We start from the raw sequence: 16,036 nt of genomic DNA, 5'->3' as shown, positions 1-16,036 counted from the left end.
CATTACCCCATTCTCGTCCTCCTCTATCTCCTCCCCTGTCCAATGCCATTGTTGTTGCCGCCCCCGCGCCCTACTAACTCTCCCTTTGACATCGAGTCTTCACTTCCTCCGACGCGCCGCGCCACCTTCGACGCCGGATCAAAGCTCTGTGCCTCCACCTCCTCTGATACGCTGTTGTCTGCCTTCTCCTCCGACACGCCTCCATCCGCCTCCTCCTCTGCCGGCCTCGTTCAATCGATGGTGAGCGGTGCCTTCTTCTTCTTCTTCTTCTTCTTCTTCTTCTTCTTCTTCTTCTAAATTTCTTAGTGTACTTAGGTGTTAGAGATGGATTTCGATGGATTAGTTAGTTACTGGTTAGTTTAATTTCATTAGTTTAGTTCAATTAGGGCAAGAGATGGATTTGGGTGGACTAGTTAGTTACTAGTTAGTATAGTTTCATTGGTTCAGTTCAATTAGGTTTAATTTTCTTAACCTCAATTAGGTTTAATAGTTCCATTAGTTTGCATAGTTTAGTTCAATTAGCCTCCTCCAGTCCACGGTGAGTGGTGCCGCTATTTTTAGGTGTTAGAACAAAATTGTGAAGCTATAGTCGAAAAATACATGTCAATCAATTGATTAACAAAACAATGACACTCTCTTTGCCCGTACTACACTGTGCCAAGAAAGATGATACGAAGCCTAACGAGATACAAATCGAGAGCACACACATATCTTTTCTGTGGGTGTTTCACTTGATGTCACAGTGGAGATTGCTAGAATTGTTTAATAATTATGGCACTGTAGTTTACTTAGATAGTTTGCTTAATTTGCAGGTATTCAAATTGAGTGTTCCGCTAACGTGGCCATCCCGCCACCATGAGTTCGTCCGCACTGATGGACAACTTCGACAACAACAACAATGGCATCGATATGAGGGCCGTCGGCACCAACATGAGCAACTAATGAGTAAGCATTCGTGGATCAATTTTTTATTCCTAAATAGAAAAGTGTATGATATGATTATATTGTTGTGTTGGCAGAAACCGGGTTGGGAAGAATCCATGGTATATTGCTAGTTAATAATAATTATTATGTTGGGGAACGTAATATTTCAAAAAAAATTCTACGATCACGCAAGATCTATCTAGGAGATGCATAGCAATGATACGGGAGAGTGTGTACACGTACCCTCGTAGACCGAGAGCGAAAGCATTTAGTAACGCGGTTGATGTAGTCGAACGTCTTCACGATCCAACCGATCCAAGTATCAAACGTACGACACCTCTGTGTTCAGCACACGTTCACATGATGACGTTCCTCAAGCTCTTGATCCAGTTGAGGACGAGGGAAAGTTCCATCAGCACGACGGAGTGGCGACGGTGATGATGAAGTTGCCGGCGCAGGGCTTCGCCTAAGCACTACGACGATATGACCGAGGTGGTAAATGATACGTCTCCAATGTATCTATAATTTTTGATTGCTCCATGCTATATTATCTACTATTTTGGGCAAATTGGGCTTTATTTTCCATTTTTATATTATTTTTGGAACTAACCTATTAACCGGAGGCCCAGCCTAGATTTGTTGTTTCATACCTATTTCAGTGTTTCGAAGAAAAGGAATATCAAACGGAGTCGAAACGGAGCGAAATCAACTGGAGAAGTTATTTTTGGAAGGAAACCTATCGGATAGACTTGGACCCTACGTCAGAAGATGAAGGAGGAGCTCACGAGGGTAGGGGGCGCACCCACCCCCTTGGGGCGCGCCCCCTGCCTCGTGGCCCCCTTTCGGTCCACCGACGTACTCCTTTCACCCATATATACCCATGTATCCTAAAACTTCCAGAACGGAGATTAGATCAGGAGTTCCGCCGCCAGAAGCCTCCGTAGCCACCGAAAGCCAATCTAGACCCGTTCCGGCACCCTGCCGGAGGGGGAATCCTTCTTCGGTGGCCATCTTCATCATCACGGTGCTCTCCATGACGAGGAGGGAGTAGTTCTCCCTCGGGGCTGAGGGTATGTACTAGTAGCTATGTGTTTGATCTCTCTCTCTCTCTCTCTCTCTCGTGTTCTTGATTTGGCACGATCTTGATGTATCGCGAGCTTTGCTATTATAGTTGGATCCTATGTTTCTCCTCCCCCTCTTCTCTCTTGTAATGAATTGAGTTTCCCCTTTTGAGTAATCTTATCGGATTGAGTCTGTAAAGATTTGAGAACACTTGATGTATGTCTTGCCGTGGATATCTGTGGTGACAATGGGATATCACATGATTAACTTGATGTATGTTTTGGTGATCAACTTGCGGGTTCCGCCCATGAACCTATGCATAGGGGTTGGCACACGTTTTCGTCGTGATTCTCCGGTAGGAACTTTGGGGCACTCTTTGAGATCCTTTGTGTTGGTTGAATAGATGAATCTGAGATTGTGTGATGCATATCGTATAATCATACCCACGGATACTTGAGGTGACATTGGAGTATCTAGGTGACATTAGGGTTTTGGTTGATTTTTGTCTTAAGGTGTTATTGTAGTACGAACTCTAGGGCTGTTTGTGACACTTATAGGAATAGCCCAACGGATTGATTGGAAAGAATAACTTTGAGGTGGTTTTGTACCCTACCATAATCTCTTTGTTCGTTCTCCGCTATTAGTGACTTTGGAGTGACTCTTTGTTGCATGTTGAGGGCTAGTTATATGATCCAATTATGTTATTATTGTTGAGGGAACTTGCACTAGCAAAAGTATGAACCCTTGGCCTTATTTCCTATCATTGCAATACCGTTTATGCTCTCTTTTATCATTCATTACCTTGCTGTTTTTATAATTTTAGATTACAAATACCTTTATCTACTATCCATATTGCACTTGTATCACCATCTCTTCGCCGAACTAGTGCACCTATACAATTTACCATTGTATTGGGTGTGTTGGGGACACAAGAGACTCTTTGTTATTTGGTTGCAGGGTTGCTTGAGAGAGACCATCTTCATCCTACGCCTCCTACGGATTGATAAACCTTAGGTCATCCACTTGAGGGAAATTTGCTACTGTTCTACAAACCTATGCACTTGGAGGCCCAACAACGTCTACAAGAAGAAGGTTGTGTAGTAGACATCAAGCTCTTTTCTGGCGTCATTGCCGGGGAGGTGAGTACTTGAAGGTATATCTTTAGATCTTGCAATCGAGTCTTTTAGTTTCTTGTTTTATCACTAGTTTAGTTTATAAAAGAAAATTACAAAAAAATGGAATTGAGTTTGTCTCATATGCTTCACCTTTTAATATCTTTCGTGAGTATGATGGAAAGGATAATTGTGCTCAAGTGCTAGAAGAAGAAATCTATAAAATGTTTGACACTAAATATTTGAATGATGAGCATGATTGCAATGTTGTTAGTATGAATTCCTTGAATATCCATGATGATAATGATATGCAAAGCCACAAGCTTGGGGAAGCTATGTTTGATGAAGATGATATTTTTTGTCCCCCAACTTTTGATGAGCAAATTTATTATGATGATAGCATGCCTCCTACTTATGATGATTATTGTGATGATACTTATCCTATAAAAAGTAGTGATTATATTTATAAAACTTGTCTTGATTATGATTACCCCTTCTATGAACATTACTCTTTTAATGTGGAAACAATTTATAGTATTCGAGTTTCCTATGATACTCCCACTATTCCGAATGAGAAGAATTTTGCCTATGTGGAGAGTAGTAAATTTTGTATGCTTGTAGATCATGAAAAGAATGCTTTAGGTGCTGGTTATATTGTTGAATTCATTCATGATGCTACTGAAAATTATTATGAGGGAGGAACATATGCTTGTAGGAATTGCAATAATATCAAGTTTCCTCTCTATGTGCTTAAAATTTTAAAGTTATGCTTGTTTTACCTTCCTATGCTAGTTGATTATTGTTCCCACAAGTTGTTTGCTCAAAAAATCCCTATGCATAGGAAGTATGTTAGACTTAAAGGTGCTAGTCATATTCTTCATGATGCTCTCTTTATGTTTCAATTCTTATCTTTTACGAGAGGATCATTGAAATCATCATGCCTAGCTAGGGGCGTTAAACGATAGCGCTTGTTGGGAGGCAACCCAATTTTATTTTTGTTCCTTAATTTTTGCTCCTGTTTAGTAATAAATAATTCATATAGACTCTGTTTATATGTGGTTTTAGTTGTTTAATTAGTGTTTGTGCCAAGTAGAACCTTTGGGAAGACTTGGGGAAAGTCTTGTTGATCATGCTGTGAAAAACAGAAACTTTAGCGCTCATGAGAATTGATGCCATTTTTATTTGGAGAGTGATATTTAGTTAATTCTTTTTTCATATGATTAATAGATAAATTCATCACGCCCAGCAATTTATTTTAGAATTTTTGGGGTTCTAGATCTTGCGCTAGCTACAGATTACTACAGACTGTTCTGTTTTTGACAGATTCTGTTTTTCGTGTGTTGTTTGCTTATTTTGATGAATCTATGGCTAGGAAAATAGTTTATAAACCATAGAGAAGTTGGAATACAGTAGTTATAACACCCGTATAAATAAAGAATGAGTTCATTACAGTACCTTGAAGTGGTCTTTTGTTTTCTTTCGCTAACGGAGCTCACGAGTTTTCTACTTTAAGTTTTGTGTTGTGAAGTTTTCAAGTTTTGGGTAAGGATTCGATGGACTATGGAACAAGGAGTGGCAAGAGCCTAAGCTTGGGGATGCCCAAGGCACCCCAAGGTAATATTCAAGGATAGCCAAGAGCCTAAGCTTGGGGATGCCCTGGAAGGCATCCCCTCTTTCGCCTTCGTTCATCGGTAACTTTACTTGGAGCTATATTTTTATTCGCCACATGATATGTGTTTTGCTTGGAGCATCAATTTATTTTGTTAGTATTTGCTTGCTGTTATTTAGAACAATGTTTTGCATCTTTTATTTCATTAAAAGTGGCATTGATAGTTTTTACTATGCCTATGTTACAAGTATACATGTTGCTGTTTGAAAACAGAAAGTTTATCGCTGTTGCAATAATTTCCTAGAAAAGTCAGAATGTGATAAAATGTTGAAACCTTTTGAATATTAAGCTCTGATAAATTTAATACAGTGGGAATTTTCTTTCATAATTTTTGGAGCTAGGGAAGTATGGATGTTGCTGCTTTCTTTACAGACTATCCTGTTTAGGCAGATTGCTGTTATGTTTGCATTGTTTGCATATGTTTGCTTCTTTAATGATTCTATTTGAGGATAGGACTATTAAATACGCAGAGGTATTTAGTATGCAATGTTGAATAATAATTTTAGTGATTTTATATAGTAGAGTATGATAAGGTTTTTGCAATGGTTTATACTAACTTATCTCACGAGTCCTTGATTGAGTTTTGTGTGAATGAAGCTTTTGAGATTTAGGGAGACCGTGATATGAGAGGAATTAAGGAGACACAAAAGCTCAAACTTGGGGATGCCCAAGGCACCCCAAGATAATATTTCAAGAAGTCTCAAGCGTCTAAGCTTGGGGATGCCCCGGTTGGCATCCCACCTTTCTTCTTCAACAACTATTGGTTAGTATCGGTTGATCCTAAGTTTTTGCTTCTTCACATGATGTTTGCCATTCTTAGAATGTCATTTTATTTAGTTTTGCTTGTTGTTTGAATAAAATACCAAGATCTGAAATTATTAAATGTTAGAGAGTCTTCACATAGTTGCATAATTATTCAACTACTCATTGATCTTCACTTATATCTTTCGGAGTAGTTTGTCATTTGCTCTAGTGCTTCACTTATATCTTTTAGAGCACGGTGGTGGTTTTATTTTATAAGAAATAGATGAACTCTCATGCTTCACTTAGATTATTTTGAGAGTCTTAAATAGCATGGTAATTTGCTTAAAATCCTAATATGCTAGGTATTCAAGAATAATAAAATTCTCTTATGAGTGTGTTGAATACTAAGAGAAGTTTGATACTTGATGATTGTTTTGAGATATGAGGATGGTAATATTAGAGTCATGCTAGTTGAGTAGTTGTGAATTTGATAAATACTTGTGTTGAAGTTTGTGATTCCCGTAGCATGCACGTATGGTGAACCGTTATGTGATGAAGTCGGAGCATGATTTATTTATTGATTGTCCTCCTTATGAGTGGCGGTCGGGGACGAGCGATGGTCTTTTCCTACCAATCTATCCCCCTAGGAGCATGCGCGTAATACTTTGCTTTGATAACTTGTAGATTTTTGCAATAAGTATATGAGTTATTTATGACTAATGTTGAGTCCATGGATTATATGCACTCTCACCCTTCCACCTTTGCTAGCCTCTCTAATACCGCACACCTTTCGCCGGTATCATACACCTACCATATACCTTCCTCAAAACAGCCGCCATACCTACCTATTATGGCATTTCCATAGCCATTCCGAGATATATTGCCATGCAACTTTCCACCATTCCGTTATTATGACATGCTTCATCATTTTCATATTGCTTTGCATGATCATGTAGTTGACATTGTATTTGTGGCAAAGCCACCATTCATAATTCTTTCATACATGTCACTCATGCATCATTGCACATCCCGGTACACTGCCGGAGGCATTCATATAGAGTCATATCTTGTTCTAAGTATCGATTGTAATTCTTGAGTTGTAAGTAAATAAAAGTGTGATGATCATCATTATTAGAGCATTGTCCCAGTGAGGAAAGGATGATGGAGAATATGATTCCCCCATAAGTCAGGATGAGACACCGGACGAAAATAAATAAATAAAAGAGGCCAAAGAAGCCCAAATAAAAAAAAGAAAATAGGCCATACAAAAAGAGAAGGCCCAAATAAAAATAAAAATAAAATAAAAATAATAAAAAGAGAGAAAAAGAGAGAAGGGGCAATGCTACTATCCTTTTACCACACTTGTGCTTCAAAGTAGCACCATGATCTTCATGATAGAGAGTCTCCTATGTTGTCACTTTCATATACTAGTGGGGATCTTTCATTATAGAACTTGGCTTGTATATTCCAATGATGGGCTTCCTCAAAATGCCCTAGGTCTTCGTGAGCAAGCGAGTTGGATGCACACCCACTTAGTTTCTTTTGTTGAGCTTTCATATACTTATAGCTCTAGTGCATTCGTTGCATGGCAATCCCTACTCACTCACATTGATATATATTGATGGGCATCTCCATAGCCCGTTGATACGCCTAGTTGATGCGAGACTATCTTCTCCCTTTTTATCTTCTCCACAACCACCATTCTATTCCACCTATAGTGCTATGTCCATGGCTCATGCTCATGTATTGCGTGAAGATTGAAAAAGTTTGAGAACATCAAAAGTATGAAACAATTGCTTGGCTTGTCATCGGGGTTGTGCATGATTTAAATATTTTGTGTGGTGAAGATGGAGCATATCCAGACTATATGATTTTGTAGGGATAACTTTCTTTGGCCATGTTATTTTGAGAAGACATGATTGCTTAGTTAGTATGCTTGAAGTATTATCATTTTTATGTCAGTATGAACTTTTGTCTTGAATCTTATGGATCTGAATATTCATACCACAATTAAGAAGAATTACATTGAAATTATGCCAACTAGCATTCCACATCAAAAATTATCTTTTTATCATTTACCTACTCGAGGACAAGCAGGAATTAAGCTTGGGGATGCTTGATACGTCTCCAACGTATCTATAATTTTTGATTGCTCCATGCTATATTATCTACTGTTTTGGGCAATATTGGGCTTTATTTTCCACTTTATATTATTTTTGGGACTAACCTATTAACCGGAGGCCCAGCCCAGATTTGCTGTTTTATGCCTATTTCAGTGTTTCGAAGAAAAGGAATATCAAACGGAGTCGAAACGGAACGAAATCAACTGGAGAAGTTATTTTTGGAAGGAAACCTACCGGATAGACTTGGACCCTACATCAGAAGATGAAGGAGGAGCTCACGAGGGTAGGGGGCGCACCCACCCCCCTGGGGCGCGCCCCCTGCCTCGTGGCCCCCTTTCGGTCCACCGATGTACTCCTTTCACCCATATATACCCACGTATCCTAAAACTTCCAGAATGGAGATTAGATCGGGAGTTCCGCCACCAGAAGCCTCCGTAGCCACCGAAAACCAATCTAGACCCGTTTCGGCACCCTGCCGGAGGGGGAATCCTTCTCCGGTGGCCATCTTCATCATCCCGGTGCTCTCCATGACGAGGAGGGAGTAGTTTTCCCTCGGGGCTGAGGGTATGTACCAGTAGCTATGTGTTTGATCTCTCTCTCTCTCTCGTGTTCTTGATTTGGCACGATCTTGATGTATCGCGAGCTTTGCTATTATAGTTGGATCCTATGTTTCTCCTCCCCCTCTTCTCTCTTGTAATGAATTGAGTTTCCCCTTTTGAGTAATCTTATCGGATTGAGTCTTTAAAGATTTGAGAACACTTGATATATGTCTTGCCGTGGATATCTGTGGTGACAATGGGATATCACGTGATTAACTTGATGTATGTTTTGGTGATCAACTTACGGGTTCCGCCCATGAACCTATGCATAGGGGTTGGCACACGTTTTCGTCGTGATTCTCCGGTAGGAACTTTGGGGCACTCTTTGAGATCCTTTGTGTTGGTTGAATAGATGAATCTGAGATTGTGTGATGCATATCGTATAATCATACCCACGGATACTTGAGGTGACATTGGAGTATCTAGGTGACATTAGGGTTTTGGTTGATTTTTGTCTTAAGGTGTTATTGTAGTACGAACTCTAGGGCTGTTTGTGACACTTATAGGAATAGCCCAACGGATTGATTGGAAAGAATAACTTTGAGGTGGTTTGGTACCCTACCATAATCTCTTTGTTCGTTCTCCGCTATTAGTGACTTTGGAGTGACTCTTTTTTGCATGTTGAGGGCTAGTTATATGATCCAATTATGTTATTATTGTTGAGGGAACTTGCACTAGCGAAAGTATGAACCCTAGGCCTTATTTCCTATCATTGCAATACCGTTTACGCTCTCTTTTATCATTCATTACCTTGCTGTTTTTATAATTTCAGATTACAAATACCTTTATATACTATCCATATTGCACTTGTATCACCATCTCTTCGCCGAACTAGTGCACCTATACAATTTACCATTGTATTGGGTGTGTTGGGGACACAAGAGACTCTTTGTTATTTGGTTGCAGGGTTGCTTGAGAGAGACCATCTTCATCCTACGCCTCCTACGGATTGATAAACCTTAGGTCATCCACTTGAGGGAAATTTGCTACTGTCCTATAAACCTCTTCACTTGGAGGCCCAACAACGTCTACAAGAAGAAGGTTGTGTAGTAGACATCAGTAAACTGTGGAGGGGGGCACCGCACACGGCTAAGAGATGTCTGTTGTGCCTTTGGGGTGCCCTCCCGCCTCCGTATATAAAGGGGGAGGAGGTGGCCGGTCTAGGGGGCACGCCGTAAGGGGAGAGTCCTACTTGGACTCCTAGTCCAAGTAGGATCCGACCCCCCTCCTTCCTTCCACTGGAAAGGGAAAAGGGGAAGGGAGAGAGAGGGAGAAGGAAAGAGGTGGGACGGCCCCCTCCCCTAGTCCAATTCGGTTTGGGCAAGGGGGGGACACCTCCTCTCACATGGCCTTTCTCCTCTCCTCAGATAAGGCCCAATAGGCCCAATACTTCTCCCGGGGGTTTCGGTAACCTCCCGGTACTCCGGAAAAATGCCCGAACCACTCGGAACCATTCCGATGTCCAAATGCAACCTTCCAATATGAATCTTTACCTCTCGACCATTTCGAGACTCCTCGTCATGTCCCTGATCTCACCCGGGACAACGAACAAACTTCGGTCATCAAATCACATAACTCACAATACAAATCGTCATCGACCGTTAAGCGTGCGGCCCCTACGGGTTCGAGAACTATGTAGACATGACCGAGACACATCTCCAGTAAATAACCAATAGCGGAACCTGGATGCTCATATTGGTTCCTACATATTCTACGAAGATCTTTATCGGTCAAACCGCATAACAACATACGTTATTCCCTTTGTCATCGGTATGTTACTTGCCCGAGATTCTATGTTACTTGCCCGAGATTCGATCATCGGTATCATTGTACCTAGTTGAATCTCGTTACCGGCAAGTCTCTTTACTCGTTCCGTAATGCATCATCCCGCAACTAACTCATTAGTCACATTGCTTGCAAGGCTTATAGTGATGTGCATTACCGAGAGGGCCCAGAGATACCTCTCCAATACTCGGAATGACAAATCCTAATCTTGATCTATGCCAATTCGACAAACACCTTTGGAGACAGCTGTAGAGCATCTTTATAATCACCCAGTTACGTTGTGACGTTTAATCTGTGGCCCCTGTTTCGAGTTGCAAATATGAGCAATAGAACCAGTAGCAAATACCCAGGCGCTACTAGGAGCATTAGTAAGGTACACATCAACAACATGTATATCAAATATACCTTTCACTTTGCCATCCTTCTTATCCGCCAAATACTTGGGACAGTTCCGCTTCCAGTGACTAGTCCCTTTACAATAGAAGCACTCAGTCTCAGGCTTAGGTCCAGACTTGGGCTTCTTCCCTTGAGGAGCAACTTGCTTTGCTGTTCTTCTTGAAGTTCCCCTTATTCCCTTTGCCCTTTTTCTTGAAACTAGTGGTCTTGTTAACCATCAACACTTGATGCTCCTTCTTGATTTCTTCATCCGCGGCCTTTAGCATCGCAAAGAGCTCGAGAATAGTCTTTTCCATCCCTTGCATATTATAGTTCATCACGAAGCCTTTATTTCTTGGTGGCAGTGATTGAAGAAGTCTGTCAATGACACTATCATCAGGAAGATTAACTCCCAGCTGAGTCAAGTGGTTGTGGTACCCAGGCATTCTGAGTATGCGTTCACTGACAGAACTATTCTCCTCCATCTTGCAGCTATAGAACTTGTGTTGGAGACTTCATATCTCTCAACTCGGGCATTTGCTTGAAATATTAACTTCAACTCCTGGAACATCTCATATGCTCCATGACGTTCAAAACGTCTTTGAAGTCCCGATTCTAAGCCGTAAAGCATGGCACACTGAACTATCGAGTAGTCATCAGTTTTGCTCTGCTAGACGTTCATAACGTCCGGAGTTGCTCCTGCGGTGGGTCTTTCACCTAGCGGTGCTTCCAGAACATAATTCTTCTATGCAACAATGAGGATAATCCTCAAGTTACGGACCCAGTCCGTGTAATTGCTACCATCATCTTTCAACTTAGCTTTCTCTAGGAACATATTAAAATTCAAGGGAATGGTAGCACGGGCCATTGATCTACAACAACATAGACATGCAAAAACTATCAGGTACTAAGTTCATGATAAATTAAAGTTCAATTAATCATATTACTTAAGAACTCCCACTTAGATAGACATCCCTCTAGTCATCTAAATGATCACGTGATCCAAATCAACTAAACCATGTCCGATCATCACGTGAGATGGAGTAGTTTTCAATGGTGAACATCACCATGTTGATCATATCTAATATATGATTCACGTTTGACCTTTCGGTCTCAGTGTTTCGAGGCCATATCTGCATATGCTAGGCTCGTCAAGTTTAACCCGAGTATTTTGCACATGCAAAATTGGCTTGCACCCGTTGTATGTGAACGTAGAGCTTATCACACCCGATCATCACGTGGCGTGTCGACACGACGAACTGTAGCAACGGTGCATACTCTGGGAGAACACTTATACCTTGAAATTTAGTGAGGGATCATCTTATAATGCTACAGCCATACTAAGAAAAATAAGATGCATAAAGGATAAACATCACACGGAATCAAAATATGTGACATGATATGGCCATCATCATCTTGTGCCTTTGATCTCCATCTCCAAAGCACCGTCATGATCTCCATCGTCACCGGCTTGACACCTTGATGTCCATCGTAGCACCATTGTCGTCTCACCAATTGTTGCTTCCACGACTATCGCTACCGCTTAGTGATAAAGTAAAACAATTACATGGAGATTGCATTTCATACAATAAAGCAACAACCATAAGGCTCCTGCCAATTGCCGATAACTTTTACAAAACATGATCATCTCATACAACAATTTATATCTCATTACGTCTTGACCATATCACATCACAACATGCCCTGGAAAAACAAGTTAGACATCCTCTACTTTATTGTTGCAAGTTTTACGTGGCTTCTAGCAAGAACCTTTCTTACCTACGCATCAAAACCACAACGATTTTTCGTCAAGTGTGCTGTTTTAACCTTCAACAAGGACCGACCGTAGTCAAACTCGATTCAATTAAAGTGGGAGAAACATATACCCGCCAGCCACCTGTGTGCGAAGCACGTCGGTAGAACCAGTCTCATGAACGCGTCATGTAATGTCGGTCCGGGCCACTTCATCCAACAATACCGCCGAATCAAAGTAAGACGTTGGTGGTAAGCAGTATGACTATCATCACCCACAACTCATTGTGTTCTACTCGTGCATATAACATCTATGTATAGACCTGGCTCGGATGCCACTGTTGGGGAACGCAGTATTTCAAAAAAATTCCTACGATCACGCAAGATCTATCTAGGAGCTGCATAGCAACAAGATGGGAGAGTGTGTCCACGTACTCTCATAGACTGAAAGCGGAAGCGTTTAGTAACACGGTTGATGTAGTCGAATGTCTTCACGATCCAACTGATCCAAGTACCGAATGTACGACACCTCCATGCTCAGCACACATTCAGCATGATGATGTCCCTCGAGCTCTTGATCCAGTTGAGGATGAGGGAGAGTTCCATCAGCACGATGGCGTGGCGATGGTGATGATGAAGTTACTGGCGCAGGGCTTCGCCTAAGCACTACGACGATATGACCGAGGTGGTAAACTATGGAGGGGGCATCACACATGGCTTAGAGATGTCTGTTGTGCGTTTGGGGTGCCCCCCGCCTCCGGATATAAAGGGGGGAGGAGGAGGTGGCCGGCCTAGGGGGTGTGCCATGATCTCCAAAGCACCGTCATGATCTCCTAGTCCAAGTAGGATTCGGCCCCCCTCCTTCCTTCCACCGAAGAGGGAAAAGGGGAAGGGAGAGAGAGGGAGAAGGAAAGATGGGCCGAACCCCCTCCCCTAGTCCAATTAGGTTTGGGAAAGGGGGGTGCCCCCTCTCACATGGCCTTTCTCCTCTCCTCCAATAAGGCCCACTAGGCCCAATACTTCTCCCGGGGGTTCCGTTAACCTCCCGGTATTCCGGAAAAATGCCTGAACCACTCGGAACCATTTCGATGTCCAAATGTAACCTTCCAACATATGAATCTTTACCTCTCGACCATTTTGAGACTCCTTGTCATGTCCGTGATCTCACCCGGGAGTCCGAACAAACTTCGGTCATCAAATCACATAACTCATAATACAAATCGTCATTGAACGTTAAGCGTGTGGACCCTACAGGTTCGACAACTATGTAGACATGACCGAGACACATCTCCGGTCAATAACCAATAGCAGAACCTGGATGCTCACATTGGTTCCTACATATTCTACGAAGATCTTTATTGGTCAAACCGCATAACAACATACGTTATTCTTTGTCATCGGTATGTTACTTGCCCGAAATTTCATCGTCGATATCATCGTACCTAGTTCAATCTCATTACCGGCAAGTCTCTTTACTCATTTCGTAATGCATCATCCCGCAACTAACTCATTAGTCACATTGCTTGCAAGGTTTATAGAGATGTGCATTACCGAGAGGGCCCAGAGATACCTCTCCGATACCCGGAGTGACAAATCCTAATCTTGATCTATGTCAACTCAACAAACACCTTTGGAGACACATGCAGAGCATCTTTATAATCACCCAGTTACGTTGTGATGTTTGATAGCACACAAAGTGTTCCTCCAGTATTCAGGAGTTGCATAATCTCATAGTCAGAGGAATATGTATAAGTCATGAAGAAAGCAATAGCAATAAAACTAAACGATCATTATGATAAGCTAACAGATGGGTCTTTTCCATTACATCATTCCCTAATGATGTGATCCCGTTCATCAAATGACAACACATGTCTATGGCTAGGAAACTTAACCATCTTTGATTAACGATCTAGTTAAGTAGAGGCATACTAGGGACACTTAGTTTTGTCTATGTATTCACACATGTACTAAATTTCCGGTTAATACAATTCTAGCATGAATAATAAACATTTATCATGATATAAGGAAATATAAATAACAACTTTATTATTGCCTCTAGGGCGTATTTCCTTCAAATTATACCCAAATCATAATATCAAAGTGTTGGAAAAATAAACTTGATGTGTTGAGAAGAAAAAAAATCACCTTGTTCTTCTTCTTCAACAAACTCCTCCCTAGAATTATTCATTAGTATAATAATACTAAGGCTCCTTATTGTAGAGAGAGGAAAATAAATTAGGGAGGGAGGGGAGGGACGAACATAACCACTACGTATGAACTAATCATTAGAATACTGTTAAGGATCCTTATTGTAGATAAGGTGAACCTCATTTATATAGATGTACTTTCCTTTACTTCTAGTTATGATGGTCATCATCTCCAGGTTTAAATATGTTTATTTTCATAGGTGTACAAGTAATTCAATTTCGTGCATGGTGATTGGAAACATTTCATCTGTTGATTCTTTGTAGGGCTACATAGGGATTCCGAATCAGGGGGGTGTCTGGGAAAGCCAAGGAAAATATCTATGATGTGGCTCAACAAGTAGGTTTTTTCCTCTCAACAAACTATCATCATGAAGCTAACGGAGGTGAGGGATGAGCTGCACAAGGAGAGGGATCAGCTGATTGATGAGAGGTATGAGCTGAGAAATGAGAGGGATGAGCCGAAGGAGGAGATGTATTAGCTAAAGAAGGAGAGGGGTCAGCTGAAGGTGGAGAAGGATCGGCGGAAGGAGAAGAGGGATCAGCTGGAACGTCTCGAGAATGATCTTAGCAAAGCTGGGTGTGAGAATAGGCAGGATTTTATGAAGATCAAGGCAATCCTTGAAGGCTAATGCTTTTATGTTAAGTTGATCGAGTACCACTCTAACTTGTTAAAATGCTATGTTTTAGTTGATCGAACACCTATCTAAGTTGTTAAACTACTATGCTAAGTTGATTACCAGTCTTAGTTTTCATACTACTATGCTAAGTTTAGTAATGTTATTATGTTATGTGTCGCTGAAGGTTTTTACTGTTGCTATGAAACTGAATAATGCTCTCATTTGACAAGGGAAATGCTATCGTGCAACATTTTTTATACGTAAAAATCAAATTGGTTGCATGGCACCAACATGGCATGTCACTGTTGATGTATATTACTGGTGGCATGGGTTGTGGCACACCATTAGTATATAGTTACTAGTGGTGTGGGGGGCCATACGTGACCACAATATTTTATTAGTGGCACTATATTGGTGGTGTGGGGTTGACATGCCACCAAGGTGGTTCTTGGGACACCAACACTAGTCTTTTTTGCACTAGTGTTGATGTGACTGTAATCTTTGTTCACACGCCTCACCGAGTCCAAGATATACGTAGAGGCAGACTTTGGGCTATAACTATGGGGACGCAATGGTCTCTGCGCAATTAGTTCAATAGAACAATTATCCTCAAATTGACCTAGCTAATTAGTACGTGCAAGTATATATAATGCAAGTCTGCAAAAGCATATTGTGGCTAGCGAATGACTTACATGAGACTCTAGGACACGAGAAGGCACTTCTTCTCCTTGTTGGCAACCACGAAGTCCGTCGTGTACCTCTTCATAGTTTTATGTTTTTCAAGTTCCTCAAGGTTTTTCTCGTGCATGTAGTATAGGTGTCCTTTATAGCAACATTTTTATGCCCTCGGTTTTGACAGTGCAGGCTTGATGGATCGTCCATAGGTGGAGTAATGCACAATCAACACTCTCGAGGTATGACATGTTGAAGATGTCCTCAAATGGCACATAGAGCTTGTCCCCGAGGAATTCATTGACCAAGTCACAACCCGGTGGCACAAGCACCGTGAAACCTACGAGCATGCTCGATCTCCACTAGCAAGTGTAAGATCTCTCCATCGAGAACCG

General features: G+C 41.4%; 1 protein-coding gene across 1 annotated transcript in view; it reads left to right on the top strand.

Annotated features, from left to right (window-relative positions):
- Nucleotides 1-42: 42 nt before the first annotated feature.
- Nucleotides 43-16,036, top strand: part of LOC119272954 (FHA domain-containing protein FHA2-like) — a 75,820-nt gene continuing 59,826 nt past the window's right edge. The window contains exon 1 of the mRNA XM_037554292.1: nucleotides 43-240. Within this exon, the coding sequence (XP_037410189.1) occupies nucleotides 43-240 (198 nt within the window). The remainder of the gene's footprint in view (nucleotides 241-16,036) is intronic.

The sequence above is a fragment of the Triticum dicoccoides genome, chromosome 3A (assembly GCF_002162155.2).
Source record: "Triticum dicoccoides isolate Atlit2015 ecotype Zavitan chromosome 3A, WEW_v2.0, whole genome shotgun sequence".
Classification (NCBI taxonomy): Eukaryota; Viridiplantae; Streptophyta; class Magnoliopsida; order Poales; family Poaceae; genus Triticum; species Triticum dicoccoides.
The sequence above is the reverse complement of the archived record's forward strand: the minus strand, read 5'-3'. Positions and strand labels throughout refer to the sequence as shown.